Source organism: Saccostrea cucullata, unplaced genomic scaffold (genome assembly GCF_032062105.1).
Source record: "Saccostrea cucullata isolate Sc308-1 unplaced genomic scaffold, CSIRO_AGI_Scuc_v1 ctg2293, whole genome shotgun sequence".
Classification (NCBI taxonomy): domain Eukaryota; kingdom Metazoa; phylum Mollusca; class Bivalvia; order Ostreida; family Ostreidae; genus Saccostrea; species Saccostrea cuccullata.
The window spans coordinates 99,566-114,274 of record NW_026925499.1 but is presented as its reverse complement, the minus strand read 5'-3'; the positions used below and the strand labels follow the sequence as shown (position 1 = coordinate 114,274).

The following is a 14,709-nucleotide window of genomic DNA, read 5'->3' as shown; positions in this document are numbered from 1 at the left end:
AAGGATTTCAACATTCCTGAATATATGTTGTTAGAAAGATTTCACTTAAGTTTCATCTTTTCTGACCCTGTATTTACTTACATGTATGAAAAAATGTCCCCTTTCAATTTTTCTATTAAAAATCAATGATGATAAAAACTACAACTTCATGTACATTCCAAGGACAAATTTCAATCAGAAAAGCTCACAAGACTTTCAGCTCAGGGGAACTAATAATCAAAGTCTTAAAACAGTGCAAAGTTATGTAAAATTGGAATAAAACTAAAATTTTTAAAAATTTTGGCATTATTAGCAAAAAACAAAATTGAATATCGCTAAAAATTAATTGTGTATTATTTGTAATAAATTCTTTACTTAGCACTTTAAAATCGCTAAAATTACTAAAAATAAAATACCAGATTTTAGGTAGATATCGCTAAATTTGCGTCTCGCTAAAATTTCCACTTATACGGTATAAAAAATCCCATGAAAAATTCTGTTAAAAACACAGAAAGGAAGATTTTTCTACCTTAATCATGGTTCTTCATACCAAAGACTTGTTGAAAAGGTTTGTAACTTTTCTACTGTCATTTTAAATACCCTTAGCCCTGGTCAAAGATTTTTTTTTCCATAAAGGTTGATACCATTATTTTTTTAAAACATATATTCAGTGTAAAAAAACATATGAATATGCATTTACATCTACTACATGAAAATTGAGTTTGTTTTTCAACAGCTCTAATAATAATACCCAGTAGCATATTGGCTACATAAAAAAATAAATATCATAAATAATGAACACATGCTTGCATATAAATTATAATACACAATAATCTATAAACATGAAAGATATGTGTACATGATAATAAAGCAATAGGCTGAAAAACCTACTGCTTAGAAGGAAATGATATGGTTTTAATAATATAATTTCTTAAAAATTAAAAATTTGTTAAAAAACAAAATGAAGAAATATTATTTTAAAAAGATTATAACCAAAATAAATTCTTAAATCTACCTGTAATAAGTAATAGACTTTGAAAATTAAAATGCACAGAAACACATCAAACTTGTACAGTCAATTTCTCTCTTGTAAAAAGACTGCTATGTAAAATAGAAATTTTATCATACCAGGATATGAAAATAATAAATATCCTGCATAAAAAAAAGCTCAAACATGCATAACAACAAAATCTTAAAATATTTTATTCAGCTGGTTAATAAATGCGTTATCTCTTGATTCCCTCTTTTCCTTCAATAACATTCAGAACTTTGAGAAACAACATGGCTTGGAAACTTCCATTGACGAGATAGGATGAGTTGTTCTCCTGAAACTTCTCCACCGCTATAACATCTTCTATCTCTAGTTTAGGGGTCTTCTGGCAGAAATCAAAGGTCTTAGTTACAGTGTGGGCAGCATATTGTACCTATAAAAGATATACAAAAATAAATGCATGTATACTTCTAGATATATAAATTTCCCTTTAAGATTTGATTGTAATTATTTTTTTCTGCATTAATAAAAAGTAAATTGATTAAAATGCAATAAGACCAACATCTTAGAAAGTTTTCCAATTCTATAAGCATTTAAATTAATAAACTGATAATCTGATTCATATGAAATTAATTCCTCAAGATTAAACTAGATAATCATAAGAAATAAATTCCAGAAACACAAGACAATTTAGCAATTTTCAGTTTATACATTTAATTTTTATTTCATGAAAACCCTCTCTCTCATGCAAATGAATATACCTGGTTTTTCTTCCCATAAATGACTAGTGTCACTTCTACAGTAACGACTTTAATTTCGTTCAATATTGTTAACAACAAAATTATGTTTTCCGAGGTAGGTTTGATACAGCATGTGGGGTTGAAAGTATCCCTTTGGGAAGAACTCAACATGAAAGGTAGCTTTTACTTGGCCAGTTTTGTTACATTAAGATTTGGTTGTAATTTTTGTCAATTTTGGCCTTGACAATTTTTCAATAAAGGGCAGTAAATTGATAAATATTTCTGTGTGGTTCAACAAAACCAAAATCTTCACTGAAAGTTTTGTATGCTTGTAAAAATTTCTCGCTAAACAGCTGATGATTTTCCTTATACAGATCTGAATGCTCAATGTCAAACAACTGTTTCATATGGAAATATATTCCTTCAAGATTAAACTGGATAACCACTCAAGTTTCTTCCAAGAAACTCTCCACCACTATATCAGAACTCTTCAGGAACTCCTGAACTTCGACCTTATTCAGCATCAGCCAATCAGGGGAGTTCTGCACAATATGGAAGTTGGAGAGGATGAACTTAAAGGTTTCCTCCTGCAGTTGACTATAGCCTGTGATTTTAGCATACTGGTACCAGGATAAAGCTCTGTTGGTGTCTGGAATTCCCTCTCTTGTAGCATGTGCACAGGAATACAGAGTACCTGGTATTTGTCGGCCAAAATTAGAACTGGTAGTACAGTGGCAGTGGTCAGAGTAATGCTTCCACAATACAAATACCTAAGTTAAACAAGAGGCCCATGGGCCTTATAGGTCACCTGAGCATTATTCAACAACTTTCTAGTGATTGAATTTGTTTTAAGCCAGATGCTATAGCATTTACAATTTGGTAATCATAACTATACACTTAGCAGTTCCTTAGTTTGCTTAATACCCATAGGCAGGGTAGGGAAACAAAAAATGCATTTCAACAAATCAGTAATATTCAGCAATAATCAGTAGTGCCGCTACCACACAGGAATCCTTGACTCTTAGGCTTTGATCCACACATTGCACAATTTTTGGAAAGGCATCCTTGCTTTTCAAAAAAATTTGATTAATACCTTTGGAGCACATTTCAAACAATTCATTCATTTTCAGTATATAGGTGGCTTTTACTTGGCCAGTTTTGTTCTTGAAGATGGATTGATAACTATATAGTAGTTCATTTGCTTAAAACCTAGGAACAAAGAACAAAATATTCAAAGATTTAATGTTTTTTCACTATATTATTTTGCTGTAAAATTCAATTTTGGCACTTGACCTCATAACTTTTACTAAGGTTTAAATACCCAGAAGCAGAGAAATGGATTTTCAAAGAAATAATGTATTTTCACTACATAATCGGCAGAACCCTGCACCCTGGTTTAAAATGTTTTGTGGCACTCTCCATCATAACTATGTACTTAGTGTTTATTTAATACCCAGGAGCAGAGAAGAAGATTTTTAAAGAAATAATGCATTTTCACATCTTCACTGAGAAGTGAGGGCCATGAATTTCACAATTTTGGTAAAGTATGCTTGTAAAAATTTGACTGCTTGATGTCCAGGTGTAAAGAAGCTTTTTAAAGATGCATTTTCCTTATACAGGCCCCATCTGAAATTCACAATTTTTGCTTCACAATGTCAAATTTGGTTGAAATTGGTTGTGGTTGCAGAGAAGAAGTCAAAATGTTCAGTTTAAACCTACGACGAACGACGTACGACGGACGACGACGGACGAAACAGATAACAGGTCACCTGAGTGACTCAGGTGACCAAATCTTCTATTTAAGATGAGTGAACCACTCGGCCAGTTTCTTCCACAAATGGTATGCCAGCACTATTGCTATTCATAATGCCATGTTCTATATCGTTGTTTATTACTCTTCTTTGATTTTTTTTTTCAAGGAACTCCTGACTTACATAACGACGCAGCTTCTTGTCTTCAGCATACAGCCAAAATCAGGATTAATGCTCCTTTTCTCTAATAAATCACAAACAATTTATAAAGTATTTCCCTCTCAAACACAGTTATCTGGAAGTTGTTTTGAGAGGTGATGATCAACGTTATTAAAACACTCTGACAAAAATCAATAAATTTAACACTATGATGAAAAATGAGAATGCTTTTATAATGGTTATTACTCCAGAATGCTTTTCTATAATTTTTTTCTTTAGTTTTTCTATTTATTTTTAATAGCTGGAATCATTCTTGAAATAGATAATTTTCTCTTTCTGTTGTTATTACCCAAGTGTGAAGAGTTCCTTTGTACAAATATGTGTTGTAGCATTCTCTACAATTTTAACACAGTAAATACACCAAAATTGAATTTTTAAAGATATAAATCAGCAATTTTAAATATTCTGAATTTCCTTTTTTTTAAAATATTAGAAAAACTTATTTTTATTCCTCTTATGAAACATTTCATATATATACAGTGGCAGTGGTCAGAGTAATGCTTCCACAATACAAATACCTAAGTTAAAAAATATTGCAAATATAAATAAATGTGTGTACAAAGAAGTTAATGTTTTTTTAAGACTGAAATTATATGCAACTGAAACTGTTCAAATATATTGGCTTTCAATTAATATAATTATGTATAACAGTAAATGTATATCAATAATACATTTGACATGGGCCCATTAGCATTGCTGGTTTACAAACCCTGTTTAAGGCAGTTAAATCAGCATTAATGTTTGTAAATAGTACCAAATTTTTGGAGATGTACCTGAGGAAGTCTTTAAAGACAGGTAAACACTCCTCATCCTCAGTAAGGGTGACTTCTGGCTGGTTTGCCTCATGCCATCTGTCCTCATTCAACATGGCTCTATATACAGAATAAAAAAAACATATGTAACAGTTGTTAGAGCTGTATAATGTAAATGTGCTATATTAAGCGTGTACGATTTTTGTGGAAATTGTTTTTTGAACAAGTTAGCATAAATTTGGTTTAGGTCTAGAAAAAAAATATGTTGTTTCCGCTTTCAGGCTGAAAAAATATAGGGTAGGTAGGTAGCAATTCTTTTTTTTTTGAAAAAATTTTTTTTGCTTCTTTAATCAAAACGTGTAGGCCTAATAGAAAGGTGACCCAAACTTCTTTCTGTCTTGAAAAACTTGCAAAATTGGAGGCTATAATTCCCAGGTTGAAATCTTGTTCATCATGGGACAAAAGCATTAAAAAAATATTTAGGGTCGGCACTATAAATTAGGGTCGGTCGGGAAAGCGGAGACAAACATATTTTTTTTCTAGGCCTTAGTGCATTTCTTGATATTCTTATTTATGCACATAACTGGAAGACATTTAGCGTTGTACTAGAAAAAGCACAATTTTCTTTCCACCCAAAGTACTAAAATGAATACATAACAATGTAATATGTTTTCAGTATTTATAAGCTTGAGATTCCTTTTCAACATTTTCTTTAAATTCTTATTATGTATTTTAATAGCTTTAAATTATGAATCACCTAATCTAAAGCAACAGATTTTGTTGTACTTAAAAAAATTCATAGTAAATTTCATACTTACTGGAAGACCTCACTAGCTGATATTAACACAAACTTGTGAAGTGAGAAACGGTTTAAGCCTACAACCAAAACAATGTCACTAAATGATTCGCTGTCAAACAATTCTTGATATCTATTGACAATGTGCTTTCCATCATCTATTGTTTCCTCTGAGGGATTTTTAGGAGAAATGGCATCAGATGAAGAACAAGCCCTTTTTACATCCATTCTGGTTCAGATCATTTCATGTTCATTTGTTGTTTTATTTGTGGATGAAATCTTCACCTGAAACATGTGAAAAGAAAATAATTGTACAAAAGTTTATTCATTCTCAGAATTTATGACATAATTCCACAATTAAAAACAAAAATCATGTTTCATGGTATTTTTTCATTATCAGTTTTATTATATACATGAATGAAAACATTATTAATGATTTTCGCTATTAAGATTTACGTCCCCTTGGTTTTGGACAGTTCTGTGATGACGCAAATATAAATTTTGTGATTATAATATAGCCTTTTAAAGTTTACAATGTAGCTTAATCGTACATTTCAATCATTAAAGTTATTCAAAAACATCTAAGTTACAAAGATCGATAGTATAAAAAAAAAAAAACAATGGCATCAATCAGTAAAACACTGCGAGGGTTTGGTTTATCAACATGCTAATGATGCTTGGTACCCCATGTCTTAGTAAATATATGCATGATATATACAATTTAAATGGCATAAGTTGCATCAAAATATACTAAGATTTTAATAAAGTCGGTGAAAGTTTCTTACCTTTTTTAGATTTTTCATTTGTTTACCTCAAACTGTCAAAAATGGCGATTCGGAGTCGAGTCAATTCGTTCTTGAAAATATTCGCGGTTTTTATCGTAGTGTTGTCAGTTATACATTACCAATATATAGACCTAAAGTTCAATCAAGGTCTATTCTAATCTTGACAATAGTTACATAGAAAAGCGATTTTCTCATGTTTATGTAATGACTTAATAATAATCAAGGAAGAATTATCATTTAATTTTTTTTATCATCACTCACTAAATTTTTCCAAAATGAATACATCGTATATATGTATTAAAACTTGAACAGCGTCGATAAAAACTGATTTTATTTTATTCACTTTTCAGCGAATATCTCAGCGAAAAGCAAAGTGCAGACCGTGCATGTAAAAATAACAATTTAATTCACTTAAAAACTTCTTAGTGGAAAAAAAAATCCAAAAATGTATGGATTCGAAGTTCATCTAACAATGTCAGAAAATCCCAAAACAGTGATAGTCTTAAAATTTTGAATTAAATTATTATGTATCAGTTGGACTTTGACGACATACTGCTTTGTGCATGTTTAAAATATCTTAAAACACAGAAAATGAAAAATTGTTTTTTTCTTATAAAATCAATATAGAAAATTAAACCAGATTTGCTACTTAAACACGTGTCACTCAAAATATCTTTATAAAGGGTTTGTTTTTAAAACAAAATTGAGTAGCATTAAACTCAATTTTAAGGCAAATATTGAATTATCTTAAGATTTTAACGAATTTTTTAAGATAAATTACCTGGTGCACTGGCACCCAACCCCTCCCCTTTTTATGACAGCCGTGTAAGATGCACCTTAATTTTGTGAAGAAAATGAAACCCAATTGTTCAATTCAGCAATATTGAATAACAAATTCTGCGATATCCTCCCCCCACCCCCCTGGAATTTGCAGAGTTACTAATCGTATATACTTCACCATTTAAAAGTGACCTTGGGCCCGTTTAAAAACTGGAATCTGCGATGGCATTATAATTTTATTCAACGACGACCCCCCTCCCCCCTTCTCTCGACACGAAATAAGTTTTCAGATAGGAGTTAACGTTTGGTGGGTTTATTTTTCTTAATATTTGTTTTGTTTGTTTTTTGTTTTCATTTTTTCAAGAAATATTTGGTTTGGATCTTTCTTTTTGAATGGGGTTGAACACACCCCCCCCCCCCCCCCCGAAAAAATCCTGGAACCGCGCTTGCTACAGTACTCCATGTATGAAAAAGCACTTTTGAAATATTTTCCTTTCTTGAGAATTAGGAGAAATTTAAAGAACAACACTGCTGTGTGAATAAATATGTTTATTATTATAAAAAGTTTACATAATGCTCTCAGACTGTATGATTTATTTAATATGTAATGATACAATATTTACATGTACATGTAGAACTATACACTGTACTAGTATATAATAACATAAAAGGACTGTACAAATACATGAAAATGAACCTATTATTTTCCACATTTTTTCCTATATATCAAACTTAAAAATTGAGAAAAAATTACCAATATTTCAACAGCTTTTTTACAATCAAATGATACAATAACTAATTATATAATATTTGCTGTGGTAGATATGTGCCAAAAACCACGATATCGGCTTGGGACGATCGCTGACCATGCTCTGACCAGCGGCGGGTTACAACGCAAAAATGGCCGCCCTCCCCACAGGTTTTACAGATACACCACGTGATCTCTCCCCCATCTCAGACTTCTGTTTCTACAGGATACAGATAAAATTTCTTGGTCAAGCGGAGTTTAGGTTCCGGCATCTGGACCGCGATTTGACCTTCCTTGGTTTTTCCAATTTTCTGACTGACCTCTTTGTTGACCTCTGTGAGGATTGACACAACATCCTCCCTGAAAGTAATTTGTTAAAACTGGATTTTAAAGCTGAATGAAACTCTAAGTTACATATAATATTTTTTCATTAGATTAAAGTATGCAAGGCAGATCAACTGCAGGGCTCGACATTAACTTTTTTTCCTACTTGTCCATTCGGACAAGTGACCAAGATATTTCCTTGTCCAAACTTCAACTTCACTTGTCCAAAAAATTTTCAATTGATATTTTGAAATCAATATTACTAAAATTAAAAAATTAAACATGCTTAATTAATTAGTGTTGTTATGGATAAATAAGACAAACAACTTATAAAACAAAATTTTATCTAGAATTCCTGTCCTGACAACAATATAAATGTTTGCAAGTGAATCTGTAATATCAATCAAATATATTCCAAACCCGCAAATGTCGTAAGAACCACGCCATGCAATAGTATTGCTGCAATTAGTGAACATCGATCCCGATCAAGTGTGAGCTTAAATAGTGATTGATATCGGGATCGAAATTCGGCTTATATGTAATGTTTCCTTTTTTATTCGATAAACTTAATTCAATCGTTGTTTTTTTTTTAATATTATTATTATTTGAAGAATTCGTTACATTAAAAACAAGAAACATATATTGACGCAAGCGTCAAAAATCGGCCGCAAACCAATTAATTTTTCCTATGAAGCAACTTAAGACTGAATTGGTGATCTGTTTTAAAAATATCTTATATTTATCTGTTAATATATATCCTCGTGACATTAAACGCTTGTGCTCGACATTGCATGATTTTCTTAATTATAATGCATGTTCAGTATTACATGTATAAGCAAAGTACCCCTGGACCTCTGCGTCAACAAACCGTTGGCCTGTATAATTAGGAGGCATTTACGTACATTAAAAGTTTAAAACTAAAGTTTAATGTAATCTACAACTAGATATGCAGTGTTTTTTAATTTAATAAAACGCAACAAATATGTGGGGCTTCTTGCTCTCTTTTAGAGGAAAAAACTGAACTCCCTCAAGATCCGCCACTACATTTTTTCTCTTTCAATTTCTTTGAGTTGCAGCGGGAAAATTCTTGGCACATTATAAAACGTGCATTATCCTCATATGCTAGGGACCAAATCTTGTAATATTCTACAGCCTGCTAGGTCTTTTGATGAATTAACATTTAACCATATTTTTGAACATGTTTATATTGTATATGTGTACACGTCATTTTAAAATAAATACTTACAACAAATCCTGTTTAAATTGAGAAAGTAAAATTGTGCAACATTCATATCGCGGTCTTTGCTTTAGACTATGCCCAACACATGTCCTAATTTTCTCCGCACCTCAAACATGTCAAAGTTTCTCAATCAGGATTGGATGAAATATTTACCTCATTCTTTATAAAAAAAATAATTTTATTTTTATTGTGCGTTCATGTTAAAGATTTAGACGCTCATTTTAATATACGATTATATTAATGTTAAATATTTATTTATTTAAATTGTTTTAACTCCGCAGAAACGCACAGCGACTTCAAACTTTCATATCATATAACCGACCGCCTCCTGGCGGCCGGTAATCACTTGTCCAATCGGACAAGTGCCCAGCAATATTCACTTGTCCGTAATTTTTTTTCATTGGTACCGGACAAGCGGACAAGTGTTAATGTCGAGCCCTGAACTGGGGGATTTTTGAGGGATATGACCAATGTAATCTTTGAAGTATAGAAAATGTTTCTAAAAAACTGCTAGTCTTCTGAATCCTCCATTTTATTTTTCAAGTGAATGGACCCCCCTCCCTTTATGAAAAAAACCCTTTAAACTGCCTTTTAAAACATATAGAGAGTGATATAATATTTCGAACAACACATTAAGTTACGTCAGAAATACCCCTGGTAAATAAAATCAACAAAATGCTGATAACTATCGAGATACCAATCAATTTTGTCATAAATACTAACCTTGGTGAGTGCTCCTTTAGATGTTTGACTAAAGACTGGATGAAAAAGGACCCCTCCCTCTCATCTCTCATAGACATGTACCCCGGCATGGTAGAGTGGGCTATCAGAAAATCTGCCTCCGCCGATGCAAGATCCAGCTGAGTGAATCCATCAGACGCAGGCAGGAGCCCCAGGTTTCTCAGAGGGCTTCCAGTAGTCAAGTTCAGGGAAGGATGTCGCCTTTGATTGGGTAAGAAGTAGGAAAGATAGGGATTCAGGTTTCTCAGCAGCGATGGTGAAGGCAAGCGTAGAGTTGGACTAGGATCCGAAACCTCAGATTCTTCTGTTCCATTTGGAGGTATCCTGGTAATGTCTGACTCAACTGGGGTAGCTATAGGTGTTCTATGCCAAACTGTAAAAGGAAAAACAAAGAACTTATACAGTCAAAACTTGTTGTCTCCTATGAAAAAAAAATTTCAAGAATACGCATAATTATTTTAAAAGATTTAAGATACTGAGATGAAAAAAATACAAAGAATGATGGGACTTCCATATCAATTTCCATTGAAATATGCAGGGAATTGAAAAATACCAATTAAAGATACAATGCAATGTTCAATTTTATTTAAGCATAAAGGCAAAATGTGTCTGGTACATGTAATTACTTTCTGTCCTTTAAGTATTTATAAAATGTACACATGTCTAATTACCGTTTTGAATTTGATATCCTTGACACGCTTGTAGAATGAAAAATTTTGGTTTTCCAGCAAGAGATGGGCACATATCAGAACGAAACAGTGAGGTCAAGGTCGTAATGTTGATGGCTCCACCACAACTTCCAATCACGGCATCTGGCTTCCCATGACTCAAAACACAGACAACTAAGGCGCCATAATCCTCATGGTTCCTACTACATACTTCCTGCAGTATTTGCAACATTCTTTCACAGCTCTGGTTATTATGTACCAGGACATTAAAGCCATACGTTGTGAAAAGCCATTCTAGGTTGTCTGAAATCATAACGAAATTGGTATACATGTACATGTACATTATCACAGTTTAATGAAAAATGATATCAGGCATATCCATAATTAAAGAAATTTCAAAGATCATGTTTAATATATCAGACATATCTATAATAGGACCTGATTACTGTGAGGAAATATTATGGATGTTTTTACTTTAAATGCCCTTACCCCTGTCTACCTCTGTTCCTGTACGGGTCTGCATGTTGTCATCTGCAAACTCCTTGTTATTGATAATGACACAGATCCCTAAAAACACACAATTCTTATTTAGCGGTAAATCTTAAAGAATGATTATCTTGTTATTGTACTTAAATTAGCAGAAGTTGCTTTCCACCATAGGCGTGATGAAAACAAATATGCAGCTGACCATACTACACTTGTAGTAATTGTGTGTACAGCTACATGTATTATTTAACTATTATCAGACTATTTATAACCTGGGTGCCTTTCCCTGCTGTAAGCTCCTAGTCTTGAACCTCCTAAGGTGGAGAATCCACTAGGGTCCAGGGTCAATGTTGTTTGAGGATTTTCACTGCCTTCCTCTTCACTTTGTGGATCATTCTTATTAGCGGTGCAGTTCTCCTCACCAATCTCTTGTACAGGGACTTTATCTGGGGTACACCCAGCTTCATTGGCATTATCTGTTACAGTAACAGGAAATACATGCACGCTGTACATGTATGTATATTACATTGTTGAGACTAGAATTAATTGATGTTATGCACACTGTATTTAACAATATCTGGCTTTTAATTAAATTAGCTAAATTAACAGTGACTATTTCTTAATTTAATTTTATGCAAATTGTTAACAGGGGAAAGCATACTGGTTATAAAAATAATGCCTAAGATCTTCATCTTTCAATGAAATTGAATGCTAATTCATACAGCTTTCATCTACACACCAAGAAAATGTTTCTATACCTTTGTTAATGACGCCATCCAACATTGTTTGTACACCTTCCTCTTCATAAACAGTTCTCAAGCAGCGAAGAAGTTCTCTCTCTGAAACTCTTTCCTCCAGCAAATCCAGAGCATCCCAAACATCTTTCACCTGATCTAATGTTCTCTTCCCAACTCCACACCTTGATAATTGGTCCTTTAAATTTTTTAATTCAGCTTTACCTGTTTCTTCGCCAACTTTGAAAAGCAGCTTTCTAAAATAATTAAATGAAGAGTGTTGTTTTACTACAATACAATTATATCTCTTAGGCTTGGTGTAAAATGCTAAGGATTGTCTCTCCAAACTAGAGTTACTCACAAAGTCCAAGGAATGGAGAATATTCTTTTTATTTAAATTTTAGCTCTTGCTTATCAAATCTGCCAAAGCAGTCTTTTCTTCATGAGAAATTGTTAGAATGTCATATGTTATCCAAACAATTTCAAGAAAATCCTTTTGATGTTTTCTGAATGATTCATCATTTTTTACTGCCAAAAGTCAATGTTGTGTAGACCATTTGACAATATCTTTCGGGGTATGAAATGAGAAACAGCTAGGAGACAGTGAAACAATATATGACCTTCATTTGTCAACATCAGGGGAACAGCTTAACCAGTGAGTTTATTATTTTAAATTATTTAATTCTTTACATAGCAGAGGCTGAACAATGCTGAATGACACAGCTACATCTCGAACCAATATCAATACATATATTACAGTGTATTATCCCTTAGTGAATATAAATGTTTCATTTTCCCTCTTCTCAAAAAAGAGAGAAACAACAAAATTAGATTCAGTCCAAAAATGACTTTTATGTGGGGGCTTTGAAAAAACCAGTGCTTTTGATTTAAATTATTAAATTGGCAAGATTTCTGCCCTGCTATTTAGTCTTGACAGATTTACAAAAGTTTTTGTGTTCTTCACTGAATGAAGGCTAAAATAAGCTTATTAAAATTTACATAGGCTTCACCCCTTGCATTTCGTGACACTCTTATATGTACAATCAAAGGGGCTTGTGTAGAGAAAATAAATCAGTTATTAAAAAAAAAATAGCACCTCGGAGAGAAAAAAAAAACACTCCGAGGTACTAATGTTTTTTTGAACTGATTTATTTTCTCTTCACAAGCCCCTGTGGTCAAATTTAGAGACTCCATCCTCGGCCTTTTACACCACGCCAAGCTTTTATACTGTATACTTACTGTGCATACCAAGTTATTACATATGTGTACCCTTTTAACCAGAATAACAAGACAAATATAGTCGTGATCTATTAACATGATTATTAAGCTAAACTTGTGTAGTGTACTTTCGTTTTTAAAAGTTCAAAATAGATTGGATTTTCCCATGAATCACCTTTTCTCTAATAATAGATTTCTATTTGAAGTATCAGCTGTAGCCATACTGAGATGATTTCGATCTCTTTTTTGCTCGTTTAATATTCTGACAATATCGTTTCTCTGCATCAGACTGAATGCTTCCTCTAAGAACGAGAGATCACCGCTTTTGATGTGGATCACCATTCCCTCCTCTAGTGCTATAAATAATCCCAGACTGTTCTTCAGTTCCTTCCTTTTTCTGTTGCAAATGACGTCTTTGGTGAGAAAAGACAGTCTTCTAAAATCTTCTTCATCCATCCTCTCCCAAATTTCTGTCAAAATCCGGCGTATATCAGCACATTCGTCCATGATGACTGCGCTACTGTGAATTACGCAGTAAGCAGTGTTGACTGATGTAAACATGTGTTCTAACACAAAACATTACGTTAGGGCTATTTCTGTCGATGGAGTAATATTTTTTTTAACTAGGTCAGAGCTGTGTAAACACAGGCAAAAAAGTTAATTGGCACTCTTTTATTTCTTGATTAGATATTAAACAGGAAAAGAAAGCTTAAACTGTCCAAACATGAAATACATGCAGGTAGATATATTTTGTGTATGTGTCACTGTGTGTGTTGGGGGGGGGGGGGGGGGGGGGGGTGGTGGTTACGTACGTAGTTTAATTTCAAAAGTATAGATAATGTAGATAGCGGTTTTTGAATTTTAAAAAAATCCAGCTGGCGCGCCGACGCGCCGATTTCAATAGCCAAAATCCAAACTATAGCAAACAAAACGCCTACATGTTACACTTCTTCAAAATTCAGTAAATCAACAAAAAGCATTTGCTGCAGTATTTTTTTTCTCACCTGAGCCGAAGGCTCAAGTGAGCTTTTCTGATCACATTTTGTCCGTCGTCCGTCTGTCTGTCCGTCTCTAAACTTTTCACATTTTTGACTTCTTCTCAAGAACCACTGGGTCAATTTTGACCAAACTTGGTACAAAGCATCCTTGAGTGAAGGGGAATTTAAATTGTTAAAATGAAGTCCTGACCAAGTCCCCTCACAAGGGGAGATAATCAAGAAAAGACAAAAAATAGGGTGGGGTTATTAAAAAATCTTCTTCTCAAGAACCACCAGGCTAGAAGAGCTGAAACTTATGTGGAAGCATCCTGGGGTAGTGTAGATTCTAAATTGTTCAAATCATGACCCCCGGGGATAGGGCGGGGCCACAATGGGGAATCAAAGTTTTACATAGAAATATATAGAAAAAATCTTTGAAAATCTTCTTCTCAAGAACCACGTACTGGGCCAGAAAAGCTGAAACTTATATGGAAGCATCCTTGGGTAGTGTAGATTCTAAATTGTTAATATCATGACCCCCGGGGGTAGGGCAGTGCCACAATGGGGAATCAAAGTTTAATATAGAAATATATAGGAAAAATCTTTGAAAATCTTCTTCTCAAGAAGCACTGAGTCAGAAAAGCTGAAACTTATGTGGAAGCATCCTTGGGTAGTGTTGATTTTAAAATGTTCAAATCATGACCCCCGGGGGTAGGGCGGGGCCACAATGGGGAATCAAAGTTTTACATAGAAATGTATAGGAAAAGTCCTTGAAAATCT

General features: G+C 33.2%; 1 protein-coding gene and 1 pseudogene across 1 annotated transcript; both read right to left on the bottom strand.

Annotated features, from left to right (window-relative positions):
- Positions 1 to 386: 386 nt before the first annotated feature.
- LOC134269023 (galectin-3-binding protein-like) lies at positions 387 to 6,066 on the bottom strand (annotated as a pseudogene).
- A 1,317-nt stretch (positions 6,067 to 7,383) lies between these two features.
- On the bottom strand, positions 7,384 to 13,488 carry LOC134269029 (caspase-8-like). The gene is made up of 7 exons (XM_062751252.1): positions 13,128 to 13,488; positions 11,759 to 11,991; positions 11,273 to 11,476; positions 11,004 to 11,081; positions 10,518 to 10,817; positions 9,829 to 10,219; positions 7,384 to 7,901 (listed from the first exon to the last, which is right to left on the bottom strand). Exons 1-7 carry the CDS (start codon positions 13,457 to 13,459, stop codon positions 7,748 to 7,750), a joined length of 1,692 nt encoding a protein of 563 aa, XP_062607236.1. The 5' UTR covers positions 13,460 to 13,488; the 3' UTR covers positions 7,384 to 7,747.
- Between the last annotated feature and the right edge of the window lie 1,221 nt (positions 13,489 to 14,709).

Coding starts and splice junctions, on each gene's coding strand:
- LOC134269029 (XM_062751252.1), bottom strand. CDS start 13,459: ATGGACGAATGTGCTGATATACGCCGGATTTTGACAGAAATTTGGGAG. Junction 11,082..11,272: donor CAGCAGGGAAAGGCACCCAG/GTTATAAATAGT, acceptor GTGTGTTTTTAG/GGATCTGTGTCATTATCAAT. Junction 7,902..9,828: donor CTAAAGGAGCACTCACCAAG/GTTAGTATTTAT, acceptor AATTACTTTCAG/GGAGGATGTTGTGTCAATCC.